The sequence below is a fragment of the Lingula anatina genome, chromosome 4, assembly GCF_051362555.1.
Source record: "Lingula anatina isolate TDL-2025a chromosome 4, LinAna3.0, whole genome shotgun sequence".
Taxonomy (NCBI): domain Eukaryota; kingdom Metazoa; phylum Brachiopoda; class Lingulata; order Lingulida; family Lingulidae; genus Lingula; species Lingula anatina.
This window is the reverse complement of record NC_141770.1, coordinates 16301348-16316481: the sequence shown is the minus strand read 5'-3', so window position 1 is coordinate 16316481 and position 15134 is coordinate 16301348. Positions and strand designations below refer to the sequence as shown.

The 15134-nt window shown below is 36.4% G+C and overlaps 2 protein-coding genes and 1 pseudogene across 2 annotated transcripts; 2 read left to right on the top strand and 1 right to left on the bottom strand.

Moving 5' to 3' along the window:
• Positions 1 to 1941: 1941 nt before the first annotated feature.
• Positions 1942 to 5448, top strand: LOC147762501 (uncharacterized). Its single transcript, XM_087010795.1, has 4 exons — positions 1942 to 2078; positions 4838 to 4891; positions 5148 to 5215; positions 5395 to 5448. The coding sequence occupies exons 1-4, from the start codon at positions 1952 to 1954 to the stop codon at positions 5446 to 5448; spliced, it is 303 nt and encodes a 100-aa protein (XP_086866921.1). The 5' UTR covers positions 1942 to 1951.
• A 2955-nt stretch (positions 5449 to 8403) lies between these two features.
• Positions 8404 to 12744, top strand: LOC106178917 (uncharacterized). The gene is made up of 7 exons (XM_087010177.1): positions 8404 to 8541; positions 8797 to 8931; positions 9153 to 9468; positions 11491 to 11559; positions 11890 to 12031; positions 12165 to 12301; positions 12498 to 12744. The coding sequence occupies exons 4-7, from the start codon at positions 11494 to 11496 to the stop codon at positions 12576 to 12578; spliced, it is 426 nt and encodes a 141-aa protein (XP_086866303.1). The 5' UTR covers positions 8404 to 8541; positions 8797 to 8931; positions 9153 to 9468; positions 11491 to 11493; the 3' UTR covers positions 12579 to 12744.
• A 2154-nt stretch (positions 12745 to 14898) lies between these two features.
• The window catches only part of LOC147762500 (small subunit ribosomal RNA), a 1112-nt pseudogene continuing 876 nt past the window's right edge, over positions 14899 to 15134 (bottom strand).

The window sequence follows — 15134 nt, the reverse complement described above, 5'->3', positions numbered from 1 at the left end:
AATTATATTTACCTCTGCCAAGGAGGTTATATTTTCACCCCTGTTTGTCATCAACATATCTCAAAAAGTTATGGACCGATTTTGCTGAAATTTTCAGGAACTGTCAGAAGTGGGCCAAAGAGGACAAAAATCAATAATAATCAACAATTGCTACCTTGGCAGAGGTCTGCACTCTCGGAGTGCTTTTCTAGTTTTGTTATGTTTTCCTTTATAATTTTTTCTCAAACACTTGCATTTGTGACTTTAAACTCTCATCCGCCTGAGACTCTGACATTTCTGTTTTTCCACATAAGCAGTTGTATTGTTTTTTAAGTCTTTAAACATTATGTTACTTATGTAATATTATTTTATGCACTGTCATCATTTTTCAAATATTGAGACTTACATCATGTGAATTTGAACTCTCATTGAAACTGTAATCTTATTGAAAGGGTAGATTGAGACCATCTTCTGGGACTTCCGGAAGACAGTCAGGTTATTAAGTTTATATTGCCTGGTATCTATTTTTTCTTCTGTTGGAAGACCATCAAAATGGAGGATGGATCAAAATAGATACTTTGGAATACTGTCAGAGAATATCTCTGGGTCCGCTCATGTTATTGACCATTTTACCTGTTGTGCATGATTATAAAATTCAGTGTTGACTGACAGTGCTATTATAAGCATTATTTATTATTGCATCAAAATTAACAAAATGACCTTTTTTGCATCTTTATTTTCTGTTTTTTGTCTGTACATTTGACAGCTTTGCTTCCTTGTTTAAACATCCATTTAGTGTGATGTTCCCTTGTTAAATTACCCCCTTACTATATTCACCTCACTCAGTTCAGATTGACAGTGAGTGTTGTAATTTTTTTACTATTTTTTATTTTGTTTATTATTTCCTATTTGTTATTACTTTTTATTTTTTGAATTCTATTAAGTGAATGGCTTGTGCATGTTTAGTTATAGCTACTCTATACAGCATGTTTTTAAAAAAATCAAATTAATAATAATGATAATTTAGGGGGGGGGGAGTGAGCTGTATGTAGTAGATCTCTTTCCTCATGTTATTGAGTTAAAATTTTCCAATTCTCCCAGCAGGCACACAACGTTGATTCAACGTTTATCAACGTCTCAACATAAATTCAACGTTGATTCAATGTTGAATCAACGTTGTGTGCCTGCTGGGCTATTAAGTGAATGGCTTGTGCATATTTAGTTATATTTGAGCTTCTCTGGGCTGCAGGTTTTCCACCCCAGTTTTCGAAACTTTATCAAATTAATTATAATGATAATTTGGAGAGGGGGGGGGGGGGTGAACTATAGGCCCATATGTAGTACATCTGTTTCCTTATGTTATTGGTTTTCAGTTTTCAAATTCTATTTTGTAAATGGCTTGTGCATGTTAAGTTATATTTCAGCTTCTCTGGGCTGCAGGTTTTCCACCCCAGTTTTCGAAACTTTATCAAATTTATTATAATGATAATTTGGAGGGGGGGTGAACTATAGGCCCATATGTAGTACATCTTTTTCCTTATGTTATTGATTTAAAATTTTCAAATTCTATTTGAAATGGCTTGTGCATGTTTGTTATATTTGAGCTCCTCTGTTCTGAAAATTGAAATTTTTTTTTGCATTTGTTTATTTGTCTTTGATTGATTTAAATGAGGATATGTTTAGTGAGATATTGTGTATAATTTTTATTATGTGAAAATGAGGTGTATATGGCCTGTAACATTTTAGAACTCTATATGATGGTAATGATTAATTTTTCATATTATATTAACAACATCATATAATGAGGATATGTTTAGTGAGATATTGTGTATAATTTTTATTATGTGAAAATGAGGTGTATATGGCCTGTAACATTTTAGAACTCTATATGATGGTAATGATTAATTTTTCATATTATATTAACAACATCATATCAGCATTTTAAACTCTGAATCAATTTCTTTAGGAATACATGGAATCCTTTCCTGAGGGAAAAGAGGCAATTAAATTGAAAAAAGAAGAGCAGCTGAAGAGGCGTGCAGCAGTTGACCCAGGGGTTGTGAAGCTGCCACGCCTTGATATCCCAAACATTGTAGAAGGTAACATTTAAAATTATAAAAATTATTTTGATATGAGCCAACATTTTTCTATTATTAAGTAAGCTCTGTAAATAGGCAGATATTCTTATGTGTGAAATAATAATCTCCCAATAACACCTATTGTGATAAATAAAGTAGTCCGGTGGCTTAGGGCAAAAAGATGGCCTAATCGTGACACGGCGGTTAAAAGCACCAAATTTTGCATGTGGGTACCTTTTGACATACTAAATCAATTTAGAGCCGTAATTTACCGTTTGGCCAAAAAATCCAAAATGGCCGCCAATTTGTGAAATTTTGAAATATATACATACCTATGTTGATTTTTATCAAATAAAGTATTTTCTCAATGTTTTCCACGTCCTTATTACCCATATTATGCATATATGTCAGATAACAAACGAGTGTCCTTGGACTTTTTGAAAAATCCAAGATGGCCACTGTATGGCATAGGAATACTAGAACATGTACAAGGGTTTTCAACTAATGCCAACTAGGAAGATGCATTGACCACTATCTGTATAATTAACTTTGTTTCTGATTGCCTTATTACACAAATCATATATTTGTGGTGAGTAACTAACTTTTATTCTCAGGCATTTCGAGAAAAATCCAAGATGGCCGCCATATCAAAGGAATACTAAAATACACATAGGGCTTCTGCCATGGAGATATAATATTAATTGATAAATTAGGTTTGTTTCTGAGTATTTTTAATCCACATAATATATATATGTGATGAGAATGTTATGTGTATCCTATTTGAAAACAAAACAAAACAAAATGGCTGCCATTAGCCATAGAAGGTGGGGTTCAGTTAATACCTGCGAGAGATAGGCTTCCATATAAAATGAAGCTAAATTCAGTTGTTTTCTGTTTTTATTATTATTATTATTATTATTATTATTATTATTATTATCCCATGATACATATCTGTTAGGTAATTAATGTCCATATTTGATCATTTTGTCAAAATACTTAAGGGTACACACTTGTTACCCATCAGATAGATATCTCAAAGTCCAAAAATAATGTGGGAAATACCAAAAGACAAAATTCATTTTATATTGAACCCAATGTTTCTCTGGCAGTAGGTGACTGTACTATTCCTATTGTGAATTGCAGCAATCTTGAACTTTCTCAAATACGCAAGATGTACACTTGCTACACACCAGATTTATATAGAGTAACTCTGAGTAAGGTTAATAAGGATGTCAACATGTTTATACATCAAATGGCTTCATTTCATGTTGGAATCAATGTCTGAACTGTTCCATTAATTGACAACTGGCAGCTATCTTGGGTTTTCTCCGAATGGTACTCAAGGATACATACACTTTCTACACACACACAGTCTTTCATCAGGATTGATAGGATAAAAACGATCTAAAGTTAACTGCATTTAAATTGTACTGAGTGTATCTCTGGCATTATTTGATTATGTGTACAACTATTCTTATGACAAAAGGCAGACATCTTGAATTTTTTCAGAATACCCAAAGATACATACATGCTACAGACCAGGTTTACATCATAGTGGTAATAATTAATGGAATGAAAAACATAAATTATTTTTAAAACAAGCCCATGGTAATGTAATTGAATAATGAACCATATGCCTCTCTAGCAGCAATTGAAACCCATTAGTATTCCTATGTCAAATTGTAGCTATCTTGGATTTTCTCAGAATATCCAAGGATGCACACTACATGTATTTACCCACCAGATATGTATATCATAGGACTAATAAGGATGGGCAAAACTTGATAAACACAATTTCACCCTGGTAGTAGATGAAAAGCCATGGATGTGCAGTTGTAATTCCAGTAGTATTCCTATGGCCAATGACGGCCACCTTGGATTTTCTCAAAATGATCAAATATGCACATTTATTACCTGCTAGATATTTATCACAGTGTAATAATAATATGTAAAACACTGAAAAAAATAAACTGAATTTGATAGTGAATTATGTTTTTCCTTGCTGGCATTAGTTCCAACCCTTTGTAATACTAGAAGTATTCCTATGACATATGGCGGCCATCTTAGATTTTCTCAAAATGCCCAAGAATACATGTTAGTTACTCACCACATACATACTGTGTTGGTGGAAAGGATGTGGAAAACACTCAGAAACAAACTAAATTTGATAGTGGAAAATTAATCTTTGCAGTTCCCATTAGTTGAATACCCCCGTATACTAGAATTCCTGTGGCACATGACAGCCGTCTTGGATTTTCCAAAATGCCCAAGAACACCTCGTAGTTAATCACCACAAACATGTTATGTGGGTAACAAAAATCTAGGAAACAAACTTAATTTGATAGTGGACAACGTATCTTTCTAGCTGGTATTAGTTGTGCACTAGTATTCCTATGGCTGTTTCTATGGCATATGACAGCCATCTTGGATTTTTTCAAAAAGTCCAAGGGAACTTGTTTGCTATCTGACATATATGAATAAAATGGGTAATAAAGGTGTGGAAAACTCTGAGAAAATAATAATTTATTTGATAAAAATCAACATAGGTATGTACATATTTCTATAGAATTCCATAAATTGGCGGCCATTTTGGATTTTTTGAGAGGGCTACGGCTCTAATTTGATTTAGAATGTCAAAAGGCAACTACATGCCAAATTTGGTGCTTTTATCCGCTGTGTCACGATTTTTTCCTTAAGCCACCGGACTAAAGATTTTAAACATTGTTTCACTTGAATATTGTTAATATTTATTCATTTATTTGTATTATTTAATTTTGTAGAACAAGAGGTGACTGATGAGGAAATGCTGGAAATTCCAGAGCCACAGTCAACATGTATGTATTGCTGATTAATTTAATTTTGATAGAAAGCAGTCTCCTTGCAAGCTGTTTTGAATATTATAATCTTTATGATACAGTACTGTGTATACATATTCTGCCTGTAATTGGATTGAAAATTGGTAGTTTAGGATGCTAAAGACTGTGCTGAGCTGCTTTTATTATTTAATTTGTTTTAATGATACATGTGTGACATCCTTGATGCCAAAGATATATATATTTTAATTATTATTATTATTATCATCATTTTTAGCATCAGCTATTTCCACCACCACGAGGGATTTACATGCGTCGGCATCCCAGATAGAAACAGAAACAGAGGTCAATAAGCATACAAAATTATCTTTGAAAAGTATATGGAAGAGATTTTTTAATTCATAGCTTTGCATTCACAGATTTCAGTACACACACACACACACACACACACACACACACACACACACAAAAAAAAAACAATATTAATTGCTAAATATATAAAATCTTTATTTTTTTCTTGTCAGGTGACCCTCCCTAAGGGATGGCAGAACACGCTGCCTCCCCATGATCAGGCTTAGCTGGTCAAGGTCCTGTTTAGGGTAAATCCAGTTAAGCCTCGGTCACAAACGGCTGTACAGGCTCTTACGGGCTATTTGCGTCCAAATTTTGCGCAAAATCTCACGTCTCACGCAAGTCCTTCTTACGCAATTTCGAGTTCACAGACAGCCCGTAAGCACGTACGGAGCATGTTGGACATGTCCAAAAGATTCTACGAATAGCCTGCGAACAGCGAGGCCGCAAGCGTAACTTGTTCCCCTCGCCTGGAGTTAGCAAAAGAGACGCGCATTGTGCAAGACGCACGTCGTAAGCAATGAAGGAGCAAGTGCCCTTTGCGTGTTGAGTAAGGCGCAGGCCCTCACAACTAACGAACAAAGTCGAGAGCACACTGGGAATGCGTCGCACGTGCGTCACCCCCACGCCTGGTGTACGCTCGTGTCTTTACAATGAACGTCGACTGTGTAACGTGTACAACAATTTTTTAATTTTCAAATTTTTGTTCAGTTAAGTTTCTAACATGTCTCCAAATGGCAAGAGAAAGAAGCTTACATAGTAGAAAAAAGGGAGGAGGAAGAATAAAGAAGAGGAGAACAGGAAGCAAAACTGACGCAAAGGGCACTATTTTTGCCGTGCGTTGCATTCCCTTCGTAAGTGGTGAGTGTGTGCCACGTACACAGGAAGCAAGACAAACTCAAGAAATGAATACAATTTCCACGGCCATCGCTCCTTGCAATTAGCGTCCCTGCTTAAAAGGACATCTCATGTGGCCCTTGCGACTCGCAAGGCAGACTTTCCTCTACCTCTACGAACTCCACGGCCTACGCAACACCCAAAAATCGCAGGGGACGTACGATCCTGAAATTCGTGCGTCCGGTTGTGACCGAGGCTTTACTGGAAAGCGGGAGCTCCTAAGCTGAATATGTGGCACTATCCACCAGAGCCCCTGCAGATCCAAGGGGTTCCTCCATCTTCCCCTGACCCATATTTTCTCAGACCATTTTTCCTGTGGGCACCACTACGAGTTTGGAACTTGACGCTGAAATGCCATCCAGTGTGTGTTGTGAAGCAGACAGCCAAGAAGACCACGGTTTGTTCACATCAGAATATTTTAATTGCTGACTCACCTTAAACACTGCTCAAGTAGAAACACAATTTATTCTCGTTCTTTCCATCATTTGTATATAATATGTATATTTTGTAAATGTTTAAATTTATGAAAAATAAAGGTTGCATTTAATGAGATAGAAATATATTAAGTTGAAGTTATAAGTTTGAGTTAATCAGTGACTGTCTATTTCTTATTTTGTTTTCTAGCACTAAGAAATTACTTAATGTTTTATTTTGTGTTGCAGTATCACCTCACTCTGGCAGGGCTCTACCAAACAGTAAGAAAAGTACTTGATGTAGATGGCTGGTACTACATCGGTACTGAATACCTTGAGTGCAAATTCTGTAAGAGGAAATTTGCAAGCTGGTCCCCCCTTGTCCTTAACCAGCTAGACCTAGGTTGCAGAAGCTACTTCCCAGCAATGCCGACATTTAGGTAAGATGAGAAGTAATTAGTTTTCCAGCTGAATTGTTATTTAGTCATATTGCTCATTATAGGAAGAAGTAGTTTTAACTTGCACTGTTTGTTTGTTGACAGTAATAGAAATTAATCTTTACTTATGAATGTTAGGCATGATTTTGACAATTTTTGCTGTAACAAAAATTATTTGGATTTCAGGTACACTTGTGACTTGAAGGTGGTTCCACTCCTCAGACAGAGGACCTTGGGCAACTCGGCCACCAAAATTATGCACCAAGTTGAGGAGCAACACCAGGCACATGCTCTTCGGCAGCTGAGGTATCTGCAGGCTCGGGAGTCATTCCAGGCAGCTGGGCACATGGTGACGGTTTTCCCTCCCAGTGATCAGCTTCCAGTGATGCCTCATGTTCCCAAAGTGCCTTGGTTGCTGGGAGTATACCTCAAGGATGTATTTACCCGGCTAGATGACAACAAGGCCCAAATAACATCAACTTTTGGTGACGTATTAAAAATGGATTCAACGAAGAAAGTGGGTTATTTATTTTTCTTGTTTTACCTTCCACTAACATTCTTTTTAATGAAGTAAACTTGACCATAATAAGAGTTAAATCATTTTGTCCAAGTTCATTAAAGATGTTTCATACAGTTTACGTTTTTTATTTGTTTTTGTTTTATAAAGGTGGTTTTGAAAGTTAAATTACTATGATTATTTTAGGCTGATATTGAACTTTTTCTTTAAAACAATTATTTTCTTAACTTTTGGGAGACAAAGTAGCTTGATGGACACGCTCAGGTCTGCCTCTTAAACAGTATTGAAATATGTGTATAACCATGACAAACTGATTTGATAGTTGATGATAAGTAACATTTGTGTGTCCCTAGTAAATCGTTTACTGTAATGCATTTATATTTTCCTTTTAGGTTGCCAAAAAGCTTGGTGGACATGCTCGTGGCACGGCATCTTGGGTGACCAATGTGGGGAATGAATTTGGCCAGGTCCTCATGTCTGTCCTTACTGATTCAGAAGGCATTGGCTTGAATATGATGGCAGAGGGTTTTATGGGTTAGGAGTTCTACCTCCTTCACTGCAGGAGTTCCACTTCCTTCACTGTTGTATGTAGATCGTGACTGTTGCTCTGAGAGACTTCGTTTGTCTTTCCACCAATGGAAGTCACTCAACATTAGATTGGACATTTAGCACTTCATGCGTCGTATTGCAGCTGCCTGCACCTCTGAGAGTCATGCTCTATATGCCGCTTTCATGGGTCGCCTGTCAGGGTGTATATTTGAGTTTGATCCAGAGGATGTGTCGCGGCTTCGTGCGGCAAAGGAGGCTGAACTCCTCTCTAGTGGTGTGTGGCGTGCTTCTGAAGCTGATCGTGATTTTCATATTACCAAGAAAGAGCTTCAGTTGCACTGCAAGCGTAGAACTAGAGGGGCTAAAAAGACTCGATCCCTCATAGACAACCTGTTGTCCTCCTTCTCCTCTGAGTCTGGCAAGGGCACCATGGGTATACCTGTGATGGATGCAGACCTAGCAGCCCAGATCTGGGATGAACAAAAACTCCATTTGGCATGTATTCAGGTAGGATAAATTATGATTTGTGCACCATATACAAATTAATTGAAATATACCCCAGACGTGATTTTTCTTTCAGACACCAAATATGACAGTTATATCATATAAGTTGTTAAGTTTGAATTCTCTGCCATTTTTTTCAAGTATAATGCATTTTGTTCATGTATTCGTTTTATCTAGATCCTCATTAGTACAGCTTTTAAAAATTTTGAAGTTTATCTAAGAATTTTTGTAATTCTTTTACATATCATGATTATGAAGGATCTTGAGGGCAAGAACCTGTCACACAAATCAGGACAATAAAAAAGGGAGGCATTGAATTGGCCGTGTACCGATGTGCAAGAGGCTCTGTTTCCTTGGAGTTGTTTCACAACCACATTGTCAGATTCATACCAGGTATGTTATAGGGAAATAAAATTTAAATGAATTCTTATTTTCGTTTTATAGTGTGTAGATATTGTTTCACTGAAATCAGAGGTATTCTTCCTATTCATTTGTACTTTTATTATTAGATTGAAAAAGTTTGAGAGAAACTTTTTGTTTACTTGATAAACTGTATATTAGATAAAAAGTTCTGTAATGCCAGCTGCTTACATTCACTTGCACTATTAAAACAGGTACAGTTGCAAACGACAGCCATTTCCAAGCATACCTTTTGGAGGGCATTGTGCGATGGAATAAAGACAGAGAGCAGGGGCGGGAATGTGGGCACTTCTATAACAGTGCTGTTCAGCTGGAACTGAACAGAGCCAGTGCACAGGTGTATGGTGAGCCTATCGACCCATCTTTCCATCCTCCTTTACAGTACAGTGGGGAAATGATAGTGGTGGAGTACCTGTATAGCCAAACTGGTAGACGGTGGACCTCCACAATAGTACTTGATCCTGACACAGTGGACGACATCAAGGAGGACGAAGAAGAGGAAGATGAGGGGTATGAGGAAGAGGAGGAGTGCATGATTTGTTTTTGTTGATTAACTCATTTTATAACTGGAATTATTTTGATGATTGCAATTTGTTTTTTTATGCAGTGTATGTATCTTTTGTTCCCTGCATGTAATTGTTTTCAGATTGCCTCAGAGTAGCTTATACTATTAATTGTACCGCTGGCGGTACACAGGTACACATGGTTCTAGTCCCGTCAGGATCGTTCCGCCGGCTCCGCCGCCATGTTACCGTTACCGCTTCTCCTCCTAGACGGTAAGGGCCTGAGTACCCTTCTCTTGGATTTAGGTCATCTATAATCTCAACTCGTTCCACGTAAAATTTGGGCTTTGTAGGTGCTGGGGTCTAGGTGTGGCGCTCATTGCAATGCACCCTTGTCCAAAAATGGCAAAATTAAATGCTAATTATCTACCCTACCGAAGGAATTATGGGAAAATTTTCTACAGACAGCTGACCGAAAGTGGAGATTACAGATATGGAGATTACAGATATGCCGACGGATTTGACCTTTGACCTTTAATTCAAGGTCAAACGGGCCAAAATTTTCAAAAAAACTAAATTTTTTACGAAAGAAAAAATTATTTGCGCTGATATTCAGAAACTACACAAACCTAATAGACTGAACTTTGCAACATTTAATTTCCCTATATCTCCAGAACTGGCAGAGATAAGGCTATAGTTGCTATTGAAGTTGAATAGGAAGTCATATACTCGCAATTTAACTGTGACCTTAAATTGACCTTTGACCTACTTTTCACCATAGACTGGACTTTGCAACATTTTGGTCCCTTGTATCTCCAAAACTGACAGAGATAGGTCCATAGTTACTATTGAACTTGAATAGGAAGTGATATATTGACAATCTAACTGTGACCTTAAAATTAACCTTTGACCTACTTTTCACCATAATCTGAACTTTGCAACTTTTTAAATGTTTATACTTTCAAAACTGGCAAAAATAGGTAACTATTGAAAAGTTAATATTGAATTTGAATAAGAAGTCATTAGAGGCAATTTAACTGTCCCTAAAATTAACCTATGACCTACTTTTTACCATGAAATGAACTTTGCAGATTTTCGTTCCCTGTTATCTCCAAAACTGGCAGAGATAGGTCAATAGTTACTATTGAACTTGAATAGGAAGTCATATACTGGCAATCTAAGTGTGACCTTTAAATTGACCATTGACCTTCTTTTTCTCATGAACTGAACTTTGCTAATTTTCTTTCCCTTTTCTGATCTTTATATCTCCAAGATATACACATATTTACTATTAAAATTGAATAGGAAGTCAAATACTGGCAATCTAACTGTGACCCCAAAAAGACCTAGTTTTCACCGTAAACTGAACTTTGCAAATTTTTAGTGTTTAAATATCTAAAACTGGCAGAGATACACCCAAAGTTGCTGTGAATTTGAATAAGAAGTCATATACTGGCAATCTAACTGTGACCTTGAAATTGACCTTTGGCCTACTTTTTATGATGGACTTTACTTTGCATGTTTTCTGGACTTTAAATCTCCAAAATTGGCATAGAAATGCTCATGGTTACTGTTGTGATATTGGAATTGATCTTTGACCTACTTTTTTTTACCATGAACTGAGCTTTGCATATTTTCTTGCCCCTCATATCTTCAAAACTGGCAGATGTTCCCGGCGTTGTCCCTAGGTTTTCTCCTTTGTTAGCATATATGCAACAGTGCGACACATTTCAAGGAAAACTAATAGGTCTATTGTCTAGAGAATTTACAGGAGTGATCAATGTTAGGAAAATGCAAGTCAATTCAAAAATCTGATTGATTGTACCATTTTTAGCTATATTTTTTTTGCATATTTTGAGAACTCTTGTTGATTGCATTTTATAGTGCTTGTCAAGCACTAGATTGGTGGTGGTGTCCTTTTTTTTTTTTGGGGGGGGGGTCCATATGAATGCGCTTACTCCAGCTGGTGGTGCAATATCCAAAGGCGGTATCGCCTCTCTGATCCTCTAGTTCATTTATTTGCTTTTAGGTGATGACCCGGTGGAGGGGGAAAGTGGGAATACTCATGACCCAGAAGCAAACAGAGGGATGGATGAAGGTATGATGATGATTATCATACAGTGATTAAATGTTCACTTGATCATGTTTTGCTGTTAATGCTTTTTTCCCCTTTGTCTACTGATTGGCTGATGGGTAATATTCTTTGCATGCTCATGCTTATCACAGAAAACATCTTTAAAGTCAGAGGTCCTAAAATAGGGCATATTTATTCTCAGTGATTTAATTTCAGTTTGTTTTTGATAAATAAGAAACATAAATACAAACATGCTCTATTTTGACAAATTATTTGTAGGACATTTTTTTTTCATTTATCAATCTTTTATTTAAATTTATGCTTCTTCTTATTCTTATTGTTATATTTTTGCAGGAATCCATTGGACCAAAGAGAGTGGTGGGATGGAAGGCCATCCAAGATATAGCAAAGGCCTTGTTTGCTCTACATAATGCCCCAACTTTGACTGAGGCTGCAGCAGACCACCTGATATCTCTCTGGGGGAAGCTGCCTGAAGGTACATGTTGTTCATTTGAGATGGCATTTATAGGCATAAAACACATGATAAAAACAATGCATATAATGTAGCATTAACATTCTCATGACTCTGATCTGGTTATGTGTACAGGAAACTTGTTGTGTGATTGTAGGATTACGTGAAGAAAGGTTGCAGTACCCATCAAGATATAGGGCAGACCCACAACAATCTGGTCGGTTCAGAAGAAAGAAGAAAGAAGACCTCCCCCCAAAAGCAGTCAGGACAACAGGGAGTTGTGAGCTTGAGAAGGTAAGACTTTTTATTGCATTTTCTAAATTTCATCATGAATAAGTTATGCATGCAACTAGTTTTAATTCCTTTGAAAATAACAACAACAAAATAGAGCTGTCTTTTGTGATTAATTTACTTCTTCAAAGAGCAAAATTAAGGACAAAATCTTTCCAAATATGAAAGGAGGATAGTTCTTTTTTTCCATTTTTTCCAGAGCAATGGTGGGAGCATCAGCAGGCCCTGCCACAGCAGTGGATGTTTCTCCACTGGTAGAAGCTTTATGTGTTCACCTTGAGCGCAACAACCCATCGCCTAAAAAGCAACGTGGACGACAGTAGGCATCAAGGTGGAAGGTGACCCTGGATAAATACCACCACATCCGGAACCTTGTCATCTTGCATGATAGACTGATGAGCCAAACCAACATCTAGCTGTATGAAATCAACTAGACGACGCTGCTGAAATGGTAAGAATTTTTTTAAAATATTTTAAGCATGTACATTATTTCACTTATTTAAAGTGTTTCATCAGTTGATTTGTCAATAAAATGCTACATATCAAAAGTGTAATATGTGGGAACATATATTACTACTAAAGAGATATTTCACTGCGGTTTTTTGTTGTGGTGTTAAACATTTTTCCTTCGGTGTAGGACAGAGCTGTTAAAGAAGATTTTTTCTTATCAAGCATTTACAAAAAGCAAACGCTGCAACCAGGCAAAGCGTAAAGAAACTGGGCACAGTCGTCACCTAGGACAATTGGGCCTTGATGAATTCTGTCCTGCCGTGGAGGGTACCCAGTATCCAAGTGTCCAGGCCTGGTTGGCAGCAAGGAAGTTGACTTTAAATTCACATATAAATAAAATTGTTAAGAGTGCAAATCAGACATGGGCAACTATTAGGCGAGTGTTTGACAGAAATAAGAACCCAAGGCTCGAGTTAAATTCTGTATCTTGGGATCACATTACAAAACAAAATTTAATAAAACTAGAAAGGGTGCAGCGATCTGCCACAAGACATATTCTGGGTTTGAATTATAAAGATAGACTGGTTGCTTTAAACTTGCTGCCTTTATCATATAGAAGAGAAATTTTAGACGTTACCTTCCTGCATAGTTGTTTTATTGGCAGGGCTGACCTTGACCATACGAAGTATTTGTATTTTAGATAAAGAAGAGGAGATCATTTTATCATCCACAGTACCAACTTCTGTGGAACTGAAACGTTTTGCGGGTCTTTTTTCAATCGTGTTGTTACCATATGGAACGCCCTTCCAATTTGCAAACGTTCAGTCGCTGGCAGATCAATGTTTTGACGATGCATCAGAGAGCACTATGGTACTCTTCTGGTGGAGCGCTTTGACCCCGAGAACGTTTGCACTTGGGTGGGTCGTTGCAAATGTACACATTGTCATATTTAGTACTAAAGTAGAGTTTTTATTATTTGTATATCTTTGGGGGGTACAATCTTATTTTTGCATTAGTGATGTAGTACTATTAGTTGTAAGTTGTTTTATTATGCTCTTTTAAAGTTCTTGTATATAATCTTGTACTCAATAAAGTCATTCAAATCAAACCCTCCCAAGCCAACCTGGATATAAGCATTATTTAGTTATGTACATTTGTATTTTCCAGGTATATATTCGAGTACATTTTTTTACCTGGTGTATATTCTCTTTTATATACTGTTTCATAGTTATTATTTTATTTGCATATATACTTCCTTCCACACAATTCCCAACATTCATAAAGGGGTTGGGCAGCATTTCTTGCAGTCTGTCATTTTTTTCTTGTAAGATATTGTAATTTTCTTAGTAAAAACTTGTAATTTTAATTGCATTTGTAGAATATATTTTATTTATTTAATTTTTTTATTATTTGTAAATCTGCATAAATTTCATTCTTTTTAAAGTGATCAAATGAAACTTTTTTTACATATTTTATAAGTCAGTCTTTTTGATATATACTTTCAATTTGGTTTTTAAAGAGTGGAAATGTATTTTTTAAATGGAGGCCTATCACCACTGTTATGCTTGCATAAAACTTGTTAATTTTTTTAGTGTAAGTACATTGTTCTTTTTGTATGAAGATAATTTTTTTTTCATTTTAGTTACTAGCGAAAATAGTTTTGTTTCTTTGTTAAGTACATGCACACCATTGTAATATATGTTCTTAATTTGACTGTAATAAACGATGTTTTTGGGAAAAGCAAGATGTTTGTTCAGTTGCTGCTCTTTTTCCTCCCCCTACTCTTCTTCCTTTCACTATATACATATAAAAAAATAATCATTTCAATTACCTCAAAGTTAATGGATACTGCTATCTTTTATGAAATGCTTTGCAGAAAGATCGTCTGCATAATTAACTAGAATTTTTGATCAAAATAAAAGTTAAAATAAATAAAAATATATGCTTTTATTTTAAATTCGACTACAACCAGTCTTCAAATGCTGTTAAAAAAATTAAAATTTAAATTTAATAATTTTTGAATTATTTTTAGGTGAGAAACGGGCCGGGTGAGTTTTCCCGTGTTGAGTCAAATTAAGCCACAGGCTCCACTCCTGGTGGTGCCCTTCCGTCAATTCCTTTAAGTTTCAGCTTTGCAACCATACTTCCCCCGGAACCCAAAAACTTTGGTTTCCCGGAAGCTGCCCGCCGAGTCATTGAAGCAACTCCGGCGGATCGCTAGTTGGCATCGTTTATGGTCAGAACTACGACGGTATCTGATCGTCTTCGAACCTCTGACTTTCGTTCTTGATTAATGAAAACATTCTTGGCAAATGCTTTCGCAGTTGTTCGTCTTGCGGCGATCCAAGAATTTCACCTCTAACACCGCAATACGAATGCCCCCGTC

Coding starts and splice junctions, on each gene's coding strand:
- LOC147762501 (XM_087010795.1), top strand. CDS start 1,952: ATGGAATCCTTTCCTGAGGGAAAAGAGGCAATTAAATTGAAAAAAGAA. Junction 4,892..5,147: donor TCCAGAGCCACAGTCAACAT/GTATGTATTGCT, acceptor CATCATTTTTAG/CATCAGCTATTTCCACCACC. Junction 5,216..5,394: donor AGATAGAAACAGAAACAGAG/GTCAATAAGCAT, acceptor TTTTCTTGTCAG/GTGACCCTCCCTAAGGGATG.
- LOC106178917 (XM_087010177.1), top strand. CDS start 11,494: ATGACCCGGTGGAGGGGGAAAGTGGGAATACTCATGACCCAGAAGCAA. Junction 11,560..11,889: donor AAACAGAGGGATGGATGAAG/GTATGATGATGA, acceptor ATATTTTTGCAG/GAATCCATTGGACCAAAGAG. Junction 12,302..12,497: donor GGAGTTGTGAGCTTGAGAAG/GTAAGACTTTTT, acceptor CATTTTTTCCAG/AGCAATGGTGGGAGCATCAG.